The sequence below is a fragment of the Heteronotia binoei genome, chromosome 3 (assembly GCF_032191835.1).
Source record: "Heteronotia binoei isolate CCM8104 ecotype False Entrance Well chromosome 3, APGP_CSIRO_Hbin_v1, whole genome shotgun sequence".
NCBI lineage: Eukaryota > Metazoa > Chordata > Lepidosauria > Squamata > Gekkonidae > Heteronotia > Heteronotia binoei.
The window spans coordinates 160190627-160212575 of record NC_083225.1 but is presented as its reverse complement, the minus strand read 5'-3'; the positions used below and the strand labels follow the sequence as shown (position 1 = coordinate 160212575).

The 21949-nt window shown below is 44.6% G+C and overlaps 1 protein-coding gene across 2 annotated transcripts in view; it reads left to right on the top strand.

The window, feature by feature from the left end:
- MTUS2 (microtubule associated scaffold protein 2) overlaps positions 1-21949 on the top strand; it is a 419757-nt gene that overhangs the window by 161277 nt on the left and 236531 nt on the right. For both annotated transcript variants that reach the window (XM_060234733.1, XM_060234732.1), the window contains exon 4: positions 2415-2621. In XM_060234733.1, the coding sequence (XP_060090716.1) occupies positions 2415-2621 (207 nt within the window). The remainder of the gene's footprint in view (positions 1-2414; positions 2622-21949) is intronic.

Below are 21949 nucleotides of genomic sequence, written 5' to 3'. Positions count from 1 at the left end.
ACGGGGACCAAAACGGTTATATTGTTAAACAGTTTCTAGAAGTTGCAGTTGTACTAGGCAGGGATTTAATTAAACTCTAATAAATGTACAACAAAGCTACTGAGTGTTGTGCTATGGGGTGTGAAAATGGCTGCTAACAGGACTATAATGTTTGCATATTTTTAAAAATATATTTAGTATACTTTTAACTCACTTTTCTCTATACAACATGGACTCAAAGTGGCTTACAATGTGCAGAATACCAAAAGACAATCAATTTCACAGATATGCAAAATAAGCAAGTTCCTCAATTACTACTTGCCATTACCAAACTAATTCATAAGGCACCACAGGTGGTAACTGTCCTTTATGAAACAATCTCTCCTCAAGCAGGAAAGCACCAATTTTCTTCTTTCCTTTCTTTTAGAAGGCAGTTTCCTTTAGAGCAGGGCACCGGCCTTCTGGGATCGCCAAATTGGGTGCCCCCATGTGACTCAGTGACATTATCAGTGTGGCAGAGGGGGGTGCCAGAAATTACCCTTGCCTAGGGTGCCAGACAGTCTAGGGGCAGCCTTGCTTTAGAGTCTGAGGAGCTGGAGGGAAGGGGTAGAGCAGGTGGCAACAGCTCTGCTCTCGATGAATCAGTCTCTCCATAGGCAGACACCCCTGCTCTTTAGTGAAGCAGCTTGAACCAAAATATGAATTCTTTTAACTGGAGTCAGTAGAGTACTACAAACCATCCAGTCTAGCCCTTGCTGGAAGGGGAGCAGTTTATACATTATGGTCTTCAAGGAAAGGTAATTTAACATGCTGTCTCATGCTGGTGCTCCATGTGCTGAGTAGGAACAGGTAAAACCTTCAATAATGCAAAGCATCTGCTTTCTGCTACGTACCCTTGGATGTTGCAGAGGCTGTGTGCATTTGTTCTATTCAGTTGAACAATGATAAAGAGTATGCACACATTTTAAGTATTAAAAATTCTACAGGGATTTATGGGGACAAAACATTTGTATAGTTTTAGTAGATATATGTATATGTAAGATTGTAAACTCTACCAGGTGAGACAGGGTATTGTTAGAAGATTATCTTGACCTATAAATCTGAATGTTCTGTATTGATTCAGAGTTTGGTTATCATAGAGGACGCTCTTTGTCTTGCAAACTTCCTTACTTTCAAGCAAGATAATATACTTGGGACTCCATAGCTCTCTCAACTTGATCAACTATATGTGTGGAATGTAGGGTTGTCAGGTCTGACTCAAGAAATATCTGGGGACTTTTGGGGGTGGAGCCAGGAGACTTTGGGGGTGGAGATAGGAGCAAGGGTGTGATAAGCACAATTTAACTCCAAAGGGGGTTCTGGCCATCACATTTAAAGGGACCATGCTCCTTTTAAATACCTTCCCTCCATTTGGAATAATGAAGGATAGGGGCACCTTCTTTTGAGGCTCACAGAATTGGACCCCCTGGTCCAATCTTTTTGAAACTTGTTGGGGGGGGGATGTTTTGAGAAGAGGCACTGGATGCTATGCTTAAAAGTTGGTACCCCTACCTCAAAAAACAGCCCCCCCCAAGCCGCAGATACCCACAGATCAAATCTCCGTTATGTCCTATGGGAATCGGTCTCCTTAGAATATAATGGAGTGCCCAGCAGACATTTCCCTCCTCCACCCCACTTTCTGATGACCCTGAAGAGGGGGGAGGGTCTCCAAACCAGGGGATCCCCTGCCCTCAACTGGGTATTGGCAACCCTAGCACTGGGATGTGTTGCTCAATGTTAGTATTTTTGTATTAGTTGTAATATAAAAGGTTAAAATAGAAGACAGATTCTTTTGTGTATTAAGTCTCAGGATAATTAGTTTTGTTTCTTGGAAGGTCTCTGATTGTGGACTGAAGAAGGAGGAAAGTCATCAGAATGACTGCTAGACTCCTCCCTTCAATATATGAGTCTGTATGGTGAAAGAATAGTGAGAAGGGAGGGCCCTGTGACCCAGTTTTCATTACAGACCACAGATGTGTGTTCATGTTGATTCTTTGAACCACTGGATTTTTAAAATTAGGTTGACATGGAAGAAGATAATGATGTACTTTAGATGAATGGGAGAAGCTGACTTGACTCAGACCATTAAGCTATCAAGGTCAGTCTTGTCCATTTGGCAGCAGCTTTCCAAGATCTCAGGCAGAGGTTTTTCATATCACTTAAAACCTGATCATTTTAATTGGAGATGTCAAGGATTTAACCTGGGATCTTACGCATGCAAAACAGATGTTCTTCCACTGAGCTGATGGCTCTCTGAGGATATTAAGATATTTCTTAAGACCTTTAATTACAACAAACACAATGTTTCTTTTATTTCCTTTGCTGTTTTATTAGTTTTCTCTTGTCCTTCTATACTGTGTTTTCAATTCACATTGCTGTGTTCTTTTCCCCCTCAGCTGATCTTAAGAAAGGCCCAACTCTGAACACCATAAAGTCAAATCTACCCAAACCCTGTCCATCTGGACTTCGCCCACCTGGTTATTCACGGTTGCCAGCTGCTAAACTAGCAGCATTTGGTTTTGTCAGAAGCTCAAGTGTCTCCTCGATCTCAAGCAACCAATCAAATGACAGTGCCCAAAGTGACCAAAGCAGGACAGCCAATCGTAAGTAAGATGGCATGGTTTCTGTTCAAGATATGAATTAGGTTCATTGCAGAGAGAAGGGGGAGGATGAAAAGGTGTTTTTAGTATTCTTTCAATCCCATGTTTCTGTGGAAATAGAACCCTCATTTCCTATTTTTTGAATGTTATGAAATGATGGATGAATAATTACAGCTGACAAATTGTAAGGACAGGGTATTACTCTCCAGGTTGCCTCAAAAATGCATTACACACAGTTCTGCATTCTTGGTTGGTTGTTGTTTTTTAACCTCTTTGATGAATTATCCATTTTACAAGCTGAGGTAAGTAAATAAGCATGAGCAGATGTCCTGCATCAGCACTTAACAGTCATAAACTGTAGGTACTTTAAGGGGGGAAATGTGCTCTTTTCTTTTTCATTTGCTCTTGTTCTGTACTTCTCTGCAGTGTAGCAAAAGAAGCTCAGTTCAAGAAGTTAATCAAATCATGCAAGGGATTTAAAATAGGATCAGGATTGTTGTTATCTCTTTCCCCATGGTCTCCTTTTTAGCTGTAGAGAAGAACCCTTGGCTGAAATGTCATATCAAATCCTATTTTTCTGTAGCTAATGTTAATTGTATTAAGTACAAAATAGCCCCACGACCCTGACTGTGCTCGTTGTGAAACCTATCTGTGCCACATGCTCAAAGCCCAAACAGGGATTGGGGGATTTTCGATGCCAGTTCCTCTTTGAAGAACAGCTTTTGCCTGAGCTGTGTCAATTTCAAAGCAACTGTTATCACTCTTTAAGTGGCTCAAATGGAAGATGCCAGCTTGCATAAAATGCCAGAGGCTTTTGGAAGCAAGAGAGTCCTAAATCTTTTAGTGTTTGTGTTAATTTTCAATGAATGATAATAAATAAAACAAAAATAGGACAAAATAAAGCCTAACGATGGTAGGATGGTAATTAAATCAAAGGATGCAAATTCACTGAGTTTAGCATTTATACTGAAAATATAAGTGAATGTCTTTAGGGCTTTATGATAGCATTCAGGTGTAATAATGCCATGTATGGAGAGACATTAAGATTATGTATGCACATGTAATCAATGAGTACAGAATGGAACAGGTCTGAACTGCTGTGCCCACTACATCTTATATGCCTTGTCTGTATAGCTCTTGTATTTGTGTATCCACTTCGTGTGTGCATTTTCTATCCATGTAATTCGTATCCTGGAAAAATGTTATTATTATACTGTGATGATAAATTTTGTGATGGCTTCTTGGGGCATATATTTGTATTTTTAAAAACTGCTGCATTTAGTTTAGGTATGACTTTGTGATTATATTGCCATAAATAAATATAAAGTCTGCCGTGAAAACATTGTGAAAGTAACATCACCCCAGAGCCGGAAACGACTGGTGCTTGCACAGAGGACCTTTCATTTTCCTTTCTAAGCAGCCCCATGGCACAGAGTGGTAAAGCAGCAGTCTGAACTCTCTGCTCATGACCTGAGTTCAATTCCAGTGGAAGCTGGATTCAGGTAGCCGGCCCAAGGTTGACTCAGCCTTCCATCCTTCCGAGGTCAGTAAAATGAATACCCAGCTTGCTGGGGGGAAAGTGTAAAGGACTGGGGAAGGCAATGGCAAACCACCCCGTAAAAAGTCTGCTGTGAAAACATTGTGAAAGCGATGTCACCCGAGTCGGAAACGACTGATGCTTGCACAGGGGATCTTTCCTTTTCCTTTCCTTGTGATTATGTTGTAACTTAATTTTTTATGGGGGTTGTTTCTAAAGTTCTAATTTAGCTTTTTTGTTTGTATTGCATAGAGCTGTTGTATTTTAAGTCAAAAGCTAATAGAACTATGTACTGACTTGTCAGTTTTCTCATAAATGCTGGTTTTCATCTACAGATGCCTAGCATGGTCTGAAGTTTGTTTTCTTACCAAATTATTATTTTGAACCAGAATAAGAAATTGTCTTTGTAGGGTGAGTGGCTCAGTACATCATATAGGTCATTCATTAAAATGGAGAGTCCATTCATCTAGTCAACTTAAGAGCAATAGTCACTCCACAGAATCACTGTGGGTCCAAATATTGGGACACTGTCACCCACACTCTGATCAAAACGTGTGTGTGTGTGTAAGTGCTATCAAGTTGCAGCCAGCTTATGTAGGTTTTTCAAGGCAAGATAATAGAGGTTGTTTGCCATTGCTTTCCTCTGCATAACAGCTCTAGAATTCCTTGGTAGTCTCCCATCCAAATACTAATCAAGTCCAACCCTGCTTAGCTTCTGAGATCTAACAGATCCAGGTTAGTCTGGGCTATCCAGGTCAGGACATCAGAACTCTAAGTATGACCTTAAATGGAGAAAGAAATAAAGAAGGCAACCGGAGGAGAAAATTGTATAATAATGGGTGACTTCAACTGCACTTACATTGACTGATTTAATATGTTATAGTCATAAAGGACAAAGTTTGTGTATACTATAAATGATTGTACTTTGGAGCAGTTGAGCATGAATGCCAACTAGAGTGGAGGTAACCCTGGATTGGAACGAGGTATAAGAGTTGTTGTACCAATTGGAAACAGTAATCACAGTGCTATTAAAGTTAGTGTTTATGTGAATGGAAGATTGCCCCAAACATCCAACAGCATCACTATATTTTTCAAACTTCTCAAACTGAAGGAATTAGTCAAAGGAGGCTGAAAGGGAAAGTAAAGGCCATCCCTCTAGGATTCTTCAAAAGATTTAAATGGGAGCCCAGATAAGCATATCTACCACAGTGGTCTAAAATGATGTCAGCAATGTTAACTGATGGCCACTGATCAGGAAAGAAGTCTAAGGGTCATAGTGGATCGCTTGGTAAAAATGTTAACTTGGTTTGCAGTAAAAGTGAAAAAGGCAAATTCTTCTCTGGGGATTAGGAAGAGGTATCAACCTGACTGCCTAGATCTGTGATATGATGCATTTGGAATACTATGCACAGTACATATTGCTGCAATTCAAAAAGAATATGATAGTGCTAGAAAAGGTGCAGGAAAAGTCAACCAGAATAAATCAAGGGTTTGGAATAGGGCTGGTGTCAGCATACCCTGTGGTAAGGTAGCTGCTGAGACCAAGCCTTCTGGAGGGGTCGCTGCCACCTTTTCCCACCCAGTCACCTCCTTTGTTGTGAGCCCTCTTACTAGTCACACTTGTATCTGCATCCACTGCCCAGAACTGCAAGGGGAAGAGTATTCAGGAGGTGAATGACAGTGACATTCCCAGCAGCAGAGCTGCCAGTTGCACACTGCCTAGTACAGTTGGGGAAGGATGTATGAGCACTGAGAGGGAGAGGGGGTCCCTGGGAACATTCTGCCCTGGAACCAGCTCTGGTTGGAACACTTCCTCTTGGAGGAAATGCAAAGGAAGTTGAGGTGTTTTAGTATAGACAGCAAGAGCAAGTGGCTCAGTATATCACATGGGTCATTAATTAAAATGGAGAGGGAGGGAAACATAATAAAATTACATAGTATATGGAGAAAATGGATAGAAAGACTCTTTTCCACACTTCCGTAAACTTCCAGGTACCCAACAAACTCATTAGTCGAACTCATTAGTTATGAGGGCCAGATTTGACATAAATGAGACCTTGTCGGGCCAGGCCATGTGTGTCACAAAATGTAATGCCAGGTAGTGGAGATATAAACGTTATAGGGTGAAGACAAACACAATTAAATATTTTATAGAATCATAGAATGATAAGAATTGGAAGGGATCTCCAGGGTCATCTTGTCCAATCCCTGTACATTGTAGGAAATTCACAAATACCTTCCCCCATGTCCATGACTCCTGCTTTTTTACTTTTTTAACTGTTTAACTTAAAATACAACATGCTTAAAATATTAACACTCTTGCAATATTTTGTTGTTGATCCCCTGATGCTGCCTGGAGTGGGGGAGACTACAAAACTAATCTGGAGTGTTTGTCTTCCCCAGAAAAATAACTACAACTCCTATGAGGCAGTGCAATGTACTGCCCATGAGGCAGCAATGTACAGTGGCCAGTATAAGCCTACTATTTGGGAGGTTTAAGTTCAAAATACCCAGTGTATAAAAGGACATGTGCTGGGTAACCTTGATCTGGACAAACAATCTCAGCCTAACCCACTTCTATGGCTTGCTTTGCATAAGCACAGAGATGTGGTAACAAGGCTAGGGAAAAGGAGAGGGGGACCCAGTTGCACCAAAAAAACCTGCAGCATAAGGAGAAGAGGGAGGGGTAAGGGGAGAGAGGGGGGGGAGCAAGGCACAGGAAAACTAATACCTTGAAAGAAATGTTCCTCTTTAGATTTGCACACACAGAAATGCACGGCGTAGAGAAGAGGTAGGCAGGAGGGAAGAGAGAAGGGAGGAGGGAGCAGAGTCACCTCATAACTTGAAAGAAACTTCTGTCTTTAGGTGCCACGGACTCAAACTTTACATACACGTAGCCGAGCAGGGGAAGGGGGGTGGGGAGAAGAGGTAGGGGAGGAGGAAGCACAGCCAACTCATATCTTGAGGGAAAGGATCGTCTTTAGGTGCCAGTGTACTCAAACTCAGCTTTGAGCACACTCAGACGCCCGGGAGAGGAGGGGAGGGGAAAGGAAGCAGAATCAGCTCATATCTTGAAAGAAATATATGTCTTTAGGTGCTACTGAACTCAAGCACAGCCGGGCAGCTGCTTTCTGGGACTTAGCTCCTCTAGTCCTCTCGACCATGGAGAGAGCAGCATCAGCCCCCCTGCCCCAAATTAAACATTGCTGCTGCTACCCAGGAGCAAGGCGAGGCCACTGCTGGCTGGGCAGCTGCTTTCTGGGATTCAGCCCCTACAGTTCTCATGGCCATGCAGAGCAGCATCAGGCCCGCTGCCCTACTCCCTCCCCCCAAGTAAAACATTACTGCTGCCCTGGAGCAAGGTGAGACCGCGGAGGGGCAGCTGCTTTCTGGGCCTTGGCCCTTCAAGCTTGCGCTGCTGCAACCCAGAGGCAATGGACCCCTTTGCTATTGGCCCTTCGCCAGCCCCAACTTTATGCAGCAGCTGCCTGCCAGAGACATCGGTGAGGTGGGAAGCAGGGCCTGAACTATGCAACATGCTCGAGGTCTTCCCTGCTCAGCCGCATCAGCCAGCCCAGCAAGGTGTGCACGTGACTACTTCTAGCTGCTGATTAAGGAGGCAACCTCTTGCCTCCTGGAAAAATGACAAAACACGCTGGAAGCTGCTACTCGGAGCAACGATCGCACAGTTAACCCAAGGGGGGGGTGCGGGGGGGGGGGTTCTGTTCTCTTCGAGGGTCAGGTTGAGGGCCTCAGTGGGGCAGTTTTGGCCAGTGGGCCGTACGTTCGACACCCCTGCGAACCTAGAGCTTTTCAGATAATGATGCTTGTTTCCTTTGAAACATGAAGCTTTATGCGAGTCTAAGAGTTTTTGCACCTGCAGAACATTCTTTTTATAGGAGGAAGATATTACCAATAGCAAAAAAGTTCTGTCGGATTCTGCCGTATTATTGTGAATATGATGGGGTGCTTGAAGGGGATAAAGGATAATTTAAGGACAGGGTTGCCAATCCCCAGGTGGGGGCGGGGGATCTCCTGGTTTAGAGGCCCTTCCCCCACTTCAGGGTCATTAGAAAGCAGGGGGGGGGAGGGAAAAGTCTGTTGGGGACTCCATTATGTCCCAAGGAAACCGATTCCCATAGGGTATAATGGAGAATTGATCTGCAAGTATCTGGGGCTTTGTGGGGGGTGTTTTTTGAGGTAGAGGCATCAAATTTGCAGCATAGTATCCAATTACTCACCTCAAAACACCATCCAAGTTTCAAAAAGATTGGACTAAGGGGGTTCAATTCTATGAGCCCCAAAATGTGGTATCCCTATCCTTCATTATTTCCAATGAAGGGAAGGCATTCAAAAGGAGCGTGGTCCCTTTAAATGTGTTGGCCAGAACTCCCTTTGAAGTTCAATTATGCTTGTCACTACCTTGATCCTGGCTCCACCCCCAAAGTCTCCTGACTCCACCCCCAAATCCCCAGATATTTTTTGAACTGGACTTGGCAACCCTATTTAAGGAGGTTATTTATTCAAGAAAAGGGTTTATTGTAAGCAGTTAAAAACTTCTGCCTTTAAAAATTATTGTTCATATTCAACACATACATTTCTGACAATAACAATTCCTAGACATTACAATATACTTAAAAAACTGGGTTTAGCAACAGCACCAAAAGTGTTTCTTTTGAGCATAAGAAAATACTGATTCTTCAGTCATTTATTTGAAGCCACACCTGGAAATAGAAGGAAGCCCCATCTAGAATGCACAGAACCAGGCCATCTGCTAGGCTGCCTTAGGCAGTTGCCTAGGGCACCAGAGGTGGATGGCACCAACCACCCCTTCCCCCCCCACCCCGCCCATCCTTCCCTGCCACCCACAGCATCCAGGTCTATCATCATAGCAAGGGGCAATCTGGGAGGCAACCTCCTTCTGGATCCCAGTGGGCTTCTGGGAGGAGCCTGCTCTTTCCTCCCTCCCTCCCCTGCATCAGGGGGTGGGACAGGTCTGGCCCTCTTCCTCCTTATCTTGCTGTCTTGCTAGAGGACAAGGAGGGTGGGCAGCAGATTTCTGCCCTGCCCTAGTGTGTGAGGGAATGAGGAGGGTGGCACAGCTTCACCACCTTGATCACTACCTCCCCATCTCAGCTCACCTTACTGCCTTGTTGCCGGATGAACAGTTGTGTGGGACAAGTGGGTGCTCCCTCCATGGTGGGAGGGGCAAGGAGGATTGGTGCTGCCATACCACCATGTTGCTTGCCTCCGCATCTCACCTCATGCTGGGCAGAAAGCAGCTTGCTGCCACGGAAGGTGTGAGAGAGTAGATGGCAGCATCTGGCCACACCTCAGGGTAGGGGCATAAGCAGTCCTTAATGTGCCAAAAGGATATGGGCCAGCCCTGAGAGAGGATGGAAGTCTGGCTTCAGGTCTGGGCTGTCCCAGCATTGTACCTCCTCAAGTCACAGATCAACTTAGTTGACACAAGCTGGTGAGCATTTATTCTTACATACTACACACATCACTTTTAAATCAAGGTTTACCAAGTATTTGTATTAAGGAATCGTTCCTCACATTTACTATTCTGCTACATGCAAGAGCTTTTCTTCTCCCAAGCCAAATTTATGACAGGGCCAGAAATAGAAGCCAGCAGCTTTTGTGTCCCCAGAGGCTGAGTTGTTACTTCACCTCACCAGTAAACTGATTTTCTGAGCATCAGTATGTCAAAGAATTGTAAAAAAAACAACTTTAGCACATCAAAAATACTTTCTGGAAAAGCTGCTAACCATACAGCTTTGATTTCTTTGTGCATTTGGAGTCCTAATCAGTATATACCTTGTATATTTATATATTTGACCAATATAATAACTGAGAATATATGTATGGTACATTAGATGAACTGAAACCAAACTGGCATAATTTTTTGAAAACTGGTTTCCACATGACAAGGCTGATTGACTTAAATGAGTTGCATAGTGACAAAATAACATAATCTGATTGAAAATCAAGATGTGAATTATTTGTTGTTTTTGAATAACAACAAAGATGTTATCCCTCATTTTCCCTGCTGCTGTTCATGCTTTTTTAGAGGAAAAACAATGAGCAATAAACACTGTGTGTGTTAGCAGGACATCAAAAATAGCTACTGTTTAATTTTTTTTTATTCCTCATCCCTCAGTTTAAGGCCTGCAAAATGTAATAAACTAACCCAAAGGAATCAGGATATAAGGAAGCTGAAAATGTCAGCAGTGTGTAGTCTTTATCTCTTTTTGGAAATAGAATTTATTCTGTTTATCAATGCATTGTTGTTGATGGTGTTGTTAATAAATCAAACCATTCACCTCACTCTAGCTTTGGCAGATGAGCACACATGAGCCACACAGTAGCAGGCTTTTGTTGCTCCATGTTTGTCCCTGCTCTATGTCCAACTTCCTGGTCCCCCAGCGCAATCCAGCAGCCGGGGTTTGTGCACACAGTATTTTTATTTGAAAAGATTAGGTCCTAATGATAGGAAGAGAAGCATAGGACTAAATGCTATCCCCTGCCTACTTCCCCTTCTCCACCAAATTCCCTTCCCCTCCCCCCAAACCAAACCTCTTACATTTTCTGTAGATTAAGAATCTCATTTTATGGAACCCATCTATACACTTAGCTTGCATAAGGCAAGGTGCAGCCTTCCTTATCATGTGGAGTGTACCTATGCTAACTTAAGGGCAATTTGTCATCTACGAATGGAAATGCCTGTCTGTGTACATTCATGGCAGAAGATTTATCAACACATACTGGAACAATACGTGATTCCACATAAAAGATTCACACTTGCGGCAAGAATAAAGTATTTTAAAATAAAAGGGTAGCCAAAATTATCAAGTGGTTGGCTCACTTTGGGAGAAAAGGCTAAGCATTTGGTATTATCAGCTTAGAAAAAGATCTCTGGGGCAATATTTAATTAAGGTGTTAAAAATTACAAATGGAACAGAAACGAACATTCTATATCCCTCTTTTAAAATACTAGAATTTAGCATCATCGTAGTAAGCTTAATGGCAATAGGTTCAGGAATAATAAAATGAAGTATTTAACAGCCTTTTCAGATATCTGTAAATGTGAGTGGGTGGGGGGAAGGAAAAATAGTAGCAGGGTCCATCTTGACATACTCCTGTAAACTGGAATCACTATAGCATCTATGTTTATACAAATAGTACACCTTGAGATCCAGTGTGGTGCAATGGTTAGGGTGTCAAATTAATATTGGGAAGACGCAGGTTAAAAAAATTCACACTCACAGAAAGTCACTGAGTTTCCTTAAGTCACTTCCTTTTGAAATGATAACTGAGCAACCCTTTCATGAAAAAAGCAACTGTTTTGCATGGCATTCCTAAATGCAAGCAGCATAGGTAAATGAGGTTCAAGCTGAAGGGTAATCTACAGGAAAGATGGATTACCACCCTCCTCACCTAGCTACAGAGTACAGACAGAATGGCTTCTCAGAGGAAGACCTTAGCTGGTGAGCTGAACAGTATGGGAGCAGGCAATCCTATTAATGAAAATGTAACCCCAGCCCATCTCAAGTTTAGATCAAAGTCTAAGAGTTCCATAGGAGTGAAGGTTCCAGCTAGGATTGCCAGATTCTCCTGCCCCTGGCTAGATCTTCCTGCTGCTGCTCAACTGGACAGCATGAGAAAAACAGGGGAGATAGGAAGGGTGATTGTCAGGTCAGCATCCTGCTGCGATAACATCACTTCCAGCATAACTAGAAGCGATGTCATTGCATCATCAGCAATGTCTTTACATCACCAGCAAGCCCTCTCCCCAACAGGCCAGTCTTTTGCTGGTTGTCAGCCTTATTCTGGCAACTCTGGTTTCCATGCAAGGTGGAGAGAAACTGGCTCCTCAGTCCCTTCTTTCCTCCCTCTGTTTGAGACACTGAAAGAACTTTTGTAAGGGACCTGTCCTGTTTGACCCAAGTCACGTGAGATTTTTAGTGCTGTTTTATTATATTCTTATCTCTGTTTCAAGTCACTTGTATTATAAGTCCTGGTGGGTCCTCATTTTTTAAGGAAAGGAAGGGTAAGAGCATTTTAATAAATTAAAAACTAGACATTCAATAATAATACTATATGCTGTTCCCATTTTGGGAAACAGTATCCTGTTGTCATCCTAAATTCACTTGTACAAATGAGATCCTTCTTTAATCTGTGGGCTTTTACCCCACAGCACAATCATAGTTGTAGGGAGAATAGTCAATCAGTTTATAAACTTCTGAAGGCAATTCTGTACCTTCTACACCCAAAAATATTGAGTTAGACACAGCCAGCCCTGTCCATCCCATTATGTACCCCTGCAGGACCAGATCTAGGGGGGAGCAGAGCTTGCCCCGGGTGCCACTGGAGGAGGGGTGCCAAATTGGGTATGGAGTCCATTCTATTCTATAGGCCCATAAAATAGAATGGGCCCATAAGGAGGTATAATTTTTTAATTTTGCCACCCCCACCCCCCCCCCCTCAAAAAACATGTAGATCTGGTCCTGTACCTCTGTGGACTTTTTTTTAGCCTAAAATAAATATTTAAATGCATTGCGGTGGAAGAAAACAAACTGTTAATAATATTGCTTTTTCATGCAAGCATGATTTTTATAATTGGGAAAAATGTTAAACAATTTCACTCTTAAAAGGTAGGTAAAATTGCTGGAGATTAAGTACACCTAATTGTGCAATTAATAAAACTCAGAAATTGATTTTTCATTTGTGCATATTTGATAACCTTACATTTTCAGCATGCTTAAGCTTTCTAGATGGAAAGGCATATTTGTCCTCTGTTAGCTGAAGTATTTCTTCAAGCAAAATGTATGTACACACTTCTTATGGTCCCATAGAATACAATGGACTCCATACCCAATTTGGTGCCCCCCCTCTGCCCCCCAACCTAGATCTGGCCCTGTCCAGCACAAAGAGATAGTTGACAATTCTCTTTCTGCCTCATGGCTCAGAAGTCCCCCTTGCTACTTCAGCTGCCATGCCCCACAAGTCTTTCCTTAATGCTTTTAAGCCTTGCCTTAAAAAGCAGCCTGGCATAGCTGACCTGCTGCCCCACCTACTTTCAGCTGCTGTTAAGAACATAAGAGAAGCCATGTTGGATCAAGCCAATGGCCCATCCAGTCCAACACTGTGTCACACAGTGGCCAAAATATCCCCGTGCCATCAAGAGGTCCACCACTGGGGCCAGAAGCCCTTTCACTGTACCCCCCAAAGCACAAGAATACAGAGCATCACTGCCCCAGACAGAGAGTTCCAACAATAAGCTGCGGCTAATAGCCACTGATGGACCTCTGCTCATGTTAATGACTGCCAGCTTGGCAGTCTCCATGGTTGTTAGCCCTCACCAGCTCACAGCTGCTGGAGCACTCTTTGATGTAGTGGTTAAGTATGTGGACTCTTATCTGGGAGAACCAGGTTTGATTCCCCACTCCTCCACTTACAGCTGCTGGAATGGCCTTTGGTTAGCCATAGCTATTGCAGGAGTTGCCCTTGAAAGGGCAGCTGCTGTGAGAGCCCTCTCAGCCCCACTCACCTCACAGGGTGTCTGTTGTGGGGGGAGAAGATATAGGTGATTGTAAGCCGCACTGAGTCTCTGATTCAGAGAGAAGGGCAGGGTATATATCTGCAGTCTACTTCTTCCAGCTGTGCCTCAGGGCTTTCCTTATGAGGAGCACCTCCTAGCTGCCAGTAAGTGGGATCCCTTTGTTGCCCATCCATGTTACAAGGAGGCAACTTAAAAATGGCTAAATTGAGCCTCCATATACAGAGAAGGTGTACTTCTGAATACTTGATCCTGGTCATAACCACTAGGGGAAAGTTATTACTATCATGCTGTACTTACAGGTCCCTTAGGTTACTGGAAATAGAAGCAGGAGTCTTGGTATGATGTTGTCTGGCAGTTCTCAAGTTTAAAATAACAGTGGCTGTCACTATTTGCTGGACCAAGCCATTCTGTTTTGCCACACGTAGAAACTTAGAACACTTATGCCTTCCCAGTAATAACCAAAATAACATTTACATAAGTGCTATTTGTATACCAATGTCATCTTACAATCACAAGTCACCGTGCTTCTCACTATGCAAAATTGATTAGTTCCATTTTATATTCTGACAGCTTAAAGCATAGGAGGTGACCGTAATGAAATCGAGTTTTGAATAATGTTCATACTGTGCCATTTGGAGTGTTAAAAAGGCTGATGGGATGAGGGACGGAGGGGTAAATTAGCATCAGCATGAAAGGAGAAGCAAAGCAAACTGTAAAGCAAGGCCAATCTTTTATCTTGTTAGGACTTTGTATATATTTTTTAAATCGTCATGGAACATGAGCAAGACCTTTTACAAATGATGGGCTGTGCTGGAAATTGCTCTTGTGACAATTTTGCATCTGTGAGCAAGTTAAAATTTAGGTCAGACCTGTAAGCTCTCCAGGTGGTCTTGAGATGACTGCTAAAATGGGGACAAATGACCACTGTCAGTCAGTTAGCTATGGGTGAGAAAAGGAGAGATGGCCACTTAAACAATTATTCCTTATGTTTGCTGGTTGACAGTCTCAAGGGACTCATCCCTAGCTGTGTGTTGCTGTAAACATCCAAAAGTCTGCCCAGGTTTTAGCATGGTAGTACACACCAGACTTGCCAGCTTTTGATTTTTGGTTTTGACATTTAATTTCAGTCTTAATCTCAAACCTATTGAGGTCTAGCAAAACGGGGTAGGAAAATACATATCTTGGGCCCACTGACAGGCAGAACATCGAATACAATGGGGAGAGAAATTGCATATCATTTTCTTCCTGGGTGGCAGTTATCAGGAAATGTTGGGAACTGACACATGAGGCACCTCCAGTATTTCAGCCTTCAATAGCTAACAGCCATTTACTTTGCTCCCTTGGATATAATAATAAAAAAAAAAATGCAAACTTGCCTTTGGTGTAGTTCTCTGTAAGGAGTACCTGCAGTGTCAGTATCATTAGAAGGGAATTTTGCAGCAGCTGGACTTGTTTGCAGATCACAATCAAAACATGACCCCATTTTCTTTATATGCAAGAGAGAGGGAATTAACCTGGACAGCATGGTGTGAACAATCTGGGAGATTTTTAATTTGCACAGTGTGACTTTGCACATGTGACTGGGCAGACTTTTTTGCAAGTTGCAGTTGGAACCAAACAGGGAAGAGCCGACACAAGGATGCAAGATCCCGGTTCTATATAAATAAATCCCCCAGTGCATAAATACAAGTTTGGATTTGCATGAAGCACTGCAGGCCCGTAGCTACGAGGGGGCCTGTGGGGGAACAGCCCCCCCCGACTTCTGAGCGAGGCCCCCCCTGACTCGGGGGGCCCCAACCAGCCCCCGAAGCTTCTGTCATGGTTCCCGGGGCTGCTGTGAGCTCCACAAGTGATTCGGGTGGTGGAGAGGTCACTTGCGGGCCAGAAGCAGTCCGAGCCTCTTGCCAGAGTTAAAGGACCTGCCAATCAGCTGTTTTGCCAGGGGCTGCTTCTGCCACAGGCTGGGCAGGCTAGTTTGGTTGTGTGCACGAAGGGGGGGGGGGCAGCAGCAAGGCACCTGACCTGCAGCACATCAGGATTTTTTTTTTACTTCAAGTAAGCCCACCCCCCACACGCACATACACCCGACAAACCTCTCTGGTTGCAGGGAGAGGCAGATTTTGTTTATGTCTTAGAGACACACCAAACATTAAATGGTTGCAGAACCAAAAATAATTTTGGCGCTGAACTCTGCTTACTGCCAACTCCTCTGTTTTCCTGCAGAATGCTACCTGGTTCCGTCTGAAAAGCGGCTGCGGCATATAAATTTTCCCCCTTCCACTGCCCCAGGCACTGAGCCCCCCCCCTGCCCCTGTTGGCTCATGCTTCTTGCCATCAGCTGAGGGGCTCAGAATCAGAGTGGTGAGAACCAGAGAGGATTGTGAGGAACTCCAAAGGGATCTGTTGAGGCTGGGTGAGTGGGCGTCAACGTGGCAGATGCGGTTCAATGTGGCCTAGGGGTCCCAACCCTCCCGCCCTAGCGGGGGACCCCAGGTTTTCCAGCCTCTTCCCCCGCTCCCCCAAAAAACGGAAGCGGGGGGAGAGGGGGGAAACGGCGCCAAGCAGCTTGGCGAGCCGTCCCATCTCGGAGCGGCAACGCCGCTGCGCTGCTGCAGCCTCTTCTCTGAGGACCCCAGCTCAAGCCAGTTCTGGGGGCCCGAGAGGCCGCGCTCTTCACTGGCCCCGGGGAACTCAAGCCACCGCTGCCACCGCCGATCGGAGCTGGGGGAGGAGAGCGCCTGCCCGCAGAGGAGATGGTGCAGGTAAGAGTCCTTCGGGCGCGCAGCTCGTCCCAGGAGAGCCTGCTTGGTGTGCTGTGGAGCGGCCGGCGGCCTTGGGTGGGGCCGGGCGAGGGCGTGGGGCAGACAGGCCGCCGCAGCTGCAAGTTTTAGAAGCAGGGCAGGCCAGGTAGAGGATCCCCCGGGGAAAGGACGTGCGGCTGCGCAGTGTGGCGAGCCGCCCCATCTCGGAGCGGCAACGCCGCTGCGCAGCTGCTGCCTCTTCTCCGAGGACCCCAGCTCAAGCTAGTTCTGGGGGCCTGAGAGGCTGCGCTCTTCGCCGGCACCGGGGAACTCAAGCCGCCGCTGCCGCTGCCGCCGCCGGTCCTCACGTGAATGAACTTAACAAGGAATGCTAGTCAGCTGTCTACAGCATAAGGGGGGGAAAGCTACTTTTAATTATGCCATGAACTTCAGGGGCCACTCAGTTTGGATGGCTATTTTTCTATTGAATTCTAATGATGTGTTTGCAAAACTGATGTCCATAATTAGTGGTTGGCTAGTTAGTTAATTAGTGGTCTTAATGTTTTAATTTTCTAACTATGTATATTCTTATTATATTTAAAATTTGGAGTTCAGTTATGCTTGTCACACCCTTGTTCCTGGCTCCGCCCCTAATGTCTCCTGGCTCCACCCCCAAAGTCTCCTGGCTCCACCCCCAAAGTCCCCAGATATTTCTTAAATTGGACTTGGCAACCCTAATCTTGGCCAAGTGCAAAGTAATGCACATTGGGGCCAAGAATCCCAGCTACAAATACAAGTTGATGGGGTGTGAACTGGCAGAGACTGACCAAGAGAGAGATCTTGGGGTCGTGGTAGATAGCTTACTGAAAATGTCAAGACAGTGTGCGTTTGCAATAAAAAAGGCCAACGCCATGCTTGGAATTATTAGGAAGGGAATTGAAAACAAATCAGCCAGTATCATAATGCCCCTGTATAAATTGATGGTGCGGTCTCATTTGGAGTACTGTGTGCAGTTCTGGTCGCCGCACCTCAAAAAGGATATTATAGCATTGGAGAATGTCCAGAAAAGGGCAACTAGAATGATTAAAGGGCTGGAGCACTTTCCCTATGAAGAAAGGTTGAAATGCTTGGGACTCTTTAGCTTGGAGAAACGTCGACTGCGGGGTGACATGATAGAGGTTTACAAGATAATGCATGGGATGGAGAAAGTAGAGAAAGAAGTACTTTTCTCCCTTTCTCACAATACAAGAACTCGTGGGCATTCGATGAAATTGCTGAGCAGACAGGTTAAAACGGATAAAAGGAAGTACTTCTTCACCCAAAGGGTGATTAACATGTGGAATTCACTGCCACAGAAGGTGGTGGTGGCCACAAGTATAGCCACCTTCAAGAGGGGTTTAGATAAAAATATGGAGCACAGGTCCATCAGTGGCTATTAGCCACAGTGTGTGTATATATAAATTTTTTTGCCACTGTGTGACACAGAGTGTTGGACTGGATGGGCCGTTGGCCTGATCCAACATGGCTTCTCTTATGTTCTTATGTTCTTATCTCTCCCCCCTGCCCTCGATGACAAGAATCATTGAAGGGAACCCCCCCCCTCCACTTCCTGAGTTAATCACCTGCAAGCTTCCCTAAGTGCCGATGACCTGCCTGTATGCCGGTAAATGCTCAAGATCCAGGCGAATTTGCAATGCTGTTTTTCTTCAGAAGCAGAAGCTCCCTGCTTGGAGTGAGTGAGTGTGTGTGTGGGGGGGGGGGGGGTTGTATTTTCACCCCACTCCATTTCCCTTTGTAGCTTTGGGTTTTGTGTTGCTTTCAGCAGAAAGAAACATTTTCCCCTCCTCTTCCCTTCCCAGTTCTGAAGAATTGCAGGAACCCTCCCTTCCTGCAGAAGCACAACTTTCTTGTAAATCAGTATTCTGACTATGCAAACGCCCTTTTAGTGCAAACTGCAAGAGAGTTTTACTTGCCATGGCGCAACATTGAGGGTTCAGCTGAATTGCAAACACACAGCCTTCTTTTAAAGCATGCTTCCACCAGGCAGGGACCATCTGTAAACTCCAGTCATGGTGGCCTACCTTCTCCCAGTCTCCACCCCCAACTTTGATGTGATTTGCTTCTATAGAGCTGAGCTTCATTTAGCTACGACCCCCCGCCCCCAGCAAACCTTCCTGTGCCTAGGCATGCCAGAGGCAGCTGTAAGGTCTGGAGCCTAGAGCTACGCTGGTGCCTTGCATTGGGCCAAGGGCCCCCCAGCTTTCCCTCTAGTGATAGAGAGGTTCAAAGGCTGAATATAAATCTGAGTCTGAATATAAACCCTCCCAAGCCTGAATCACCAAAGAAGATCTCCACAAACTGGGTGAGTCAACAACATTGTGGAAATGAAGTTCTGTGCTGGCAAGTGTTAAGGTAATGTACAATGAGACAAACAATCCCTACTTCAAGTATAGGCTAATGGGGCTGAACTTCCTGAGTCTGGACAAGATCTTGGGGTCAATGAAGCTGTCAACCCAGTGTGCCGCAGCAGTGGATTTGTTAGGGATTATTAGGAAAGGGCTTGAGAATAAAACCACCTGTATTGTAAAGCTCCTATATAGAAAAGAGGAAACTAAGGGGGGTATGATAGAGGGTTATAAAATTACGAATGGGATGGAAAGAGTTGAAATACTAGAACTCAAGAGCATCCAATGAGGCTGATGGACAGTAGGTTCAGGACAGACAAAAGGAAATACTACTTTCCATACAGTATGATTAAAATGTGGAACTCACTGCCAGAAGATATAGTGATGGCCATAGGAATGAACATTTTGAAAGGTGGGTTCAGATAGATTCATGGGGAATATGCCTATTAATAGCTGCTAACCACTGTGACTGAGAGAAATGTTCACATTCAGAGGCACTAAGCTTCTGAATCACATACCCAAGAGGCAACATCAGGGGAAGGTTTTAGACTCCGTGCTCTGTTGCTGGCCATCCAGATGAACTGGCTGACCACAGTGTCAGGATGCTGAACTAGATGGATCACTAGTCTGATCCAGCAGGGCTCCTCTTATGTTCTTACGAAGGCCTCAGCCTCTGCCCTGTTTCTGACCCTCCAAAGGAACTAGTTGGCCAGTATGTGACAGGATGCTGGACTAGATGGACCACTGGTCTGATCCAGCAGGACTCTGTAGTAAGCTTAGTAGTTTTGTTGTATATTTTTTAAAACTTAGTTATTTAGCTAGTGTTTATTAAAACTAGAAATATTATAATTGTCAAATTTGTTATATTTGGTGTAATTTCTATATAATTGGTCTATATATGTGCGTGTGATTTCTTAACATTTTGACTTTTGAGTCATTTCTAGAACCCTTGAGTTTATGGTCTTTACAGTGCAGTCCTAAAGCAGACTGAACACCCTTCTAAACCTACTGACTTCAACAGACCTCATGGAGGAGGATTTTTTTTTTTAGGGCAGCATGGCAAACATGAACAAGAGCAAAGTTATTTGGGGAGCGGGGAAGTGTTGGGGAACAATTACTGTTGTACATCCTCAAATTGTGCTTTTTCTGTTCTGAGCATTCCTGTAAGTTTTCCCTTGGGGATGAGAATGGACATTTCTTTTGTTTTTTAAAAATTGGGGGGGGGGGGGGCGCAAGTAGGTAATCTTGCCTAGGGCTCCAAAAAGCCTAGCACCGGCCCTGTGTGTATAAAAGAGCTTTGATCACTGCAACTCGCCTCTCCTGGCATTGAACCCACTATTTAACATACACCTTTCCCTCCTCCACTATGTCAGCTTCCTGTGCAAAATCTCATATGTTAGGCGAAGGATGATTGTGTGGCTGCTGCTTTGGTGTATTCAACTTCCTGTGCAAAGCCCCTTGCATTGGGATGACTATTCTTGCTTCTACTCCTGCCCTTGATGCATCAACTTCATGTGCATCAACTTCTTTTGCAAGGGGGGCAGGGAGAAGATGAGGAGGGGAAATGTTTATCCGACTTCTGTGTACTTCGGTGGAGGGGGGCAATTGCCCTGGTATGTTAGCTTCCTGTGCACTGTGCACTTGGGGCAGGGTGTGGTGTCTGTGTGTGGGTTGTGAGCAACTGAGGATGCTTGGCCGTGTTTCTGCTCATTCCTTAGTGTATCTGCTTCCTGTGCATAGCCTCTCGTGCTGGGAAAGGAAAAAAGAAGTGCCAGTTTTTACTTCCTCCCCCCCTCAAAAATATGCAGATCTGGCCCTGCTGCTTCTGTCCCCCCCCCCCCCCGGCCTGGAAGCAATTTGGTGTGTGGGGGGGAGGGCAGCGGCAGAGAGGCAGGGAGGGAGGGCAGGGGGAGTGACTAAGGGAAAGTCACGTGGGGCATCAGTGCCCCCCCCCAAAATGTAAATGCCCCCTGACCTTCCAAATCCTGGCTACGGCCCTGAAGCACCATCAGCTCTCAAGTATACTTAGTATTAAACCAGTGGAGATTTTTGCATTTCTGTTATCTGGTCATTACTGAATCTGTCACCTTTTCTATAAACTCATGTAGTCACTGTATGTTTTCTCCTTATACAGCAAATAGTTTCAGAGACCTGCTTCCCCATGACTCCCACAGCCTTGATCTGATTCTCACATAAAAAGGTAAAGGTAGTCCCCTGTGCAAGCACCAGTCTTTTCCGACTCTGGGGTGATGTTGCCTCATGACGTTTTCACAGCAGACTTTTTTAACGAGGTGGTTTGCCATTGCCTTCCCCAGTCATCTACACTTTCCCCCCAGCAAGCTGGGTACTCATTTTACCGACCTCAGAAGGATGGAAGGCTGAGTCAACCTTGAACCGATTATCTGAACCCACCTTCCACCGAGATCGAACTCAGGTCATGAGCAGAGCTTAGGACTGCAGTACTGCAGCTTTTCACACATATACAGAACTCTTTTACTTAAAAAAAAGAAGACATCAAGTCACTTCAAGTCAAGACATTTCACCATTTCACCTCCTACTATGGTATTGATAAACTAAGGCTGAATTTGAATATGCTGTTTAACAATACAATTTAGGCAGTGTGATATACCTTTTTAAACTCATCAACTTCAATGGATTTATGGCCAAACTAGACTCTCTCTTTTTTAAAATCACTTACAGGAAACCCGGATCCAAATTACTATCCCTGCAACCATGCAGCAGCTGTAGGAAATATCTCTTTAAAAGTGAGGGAGAGCCTGATTTGGATTGGAAGAGTGACATGGGGGAGGAGGGGTTCTTGTCCCCCATTTCATTTTGACAGCCCATAATAGTGGGGGAAGGATGTTTCACTTTCAGGAGCATTTCTTTTCCCCCCACACCACAGCTCTGAGTCAAATTGGTCTCTTCCTCATTTTTTAAAGAGGCATTCCCCATAGCTGCGTGGCTTAGGGTGGGGATATGGGGGGTTATGAGTTTTGTGATATCACCAGCATCACTTCAAAGTACAATCCAGAAATGACAAAGAGTAGTTCTAGGAATCTCCAGGAACTCTGTGGTAATAT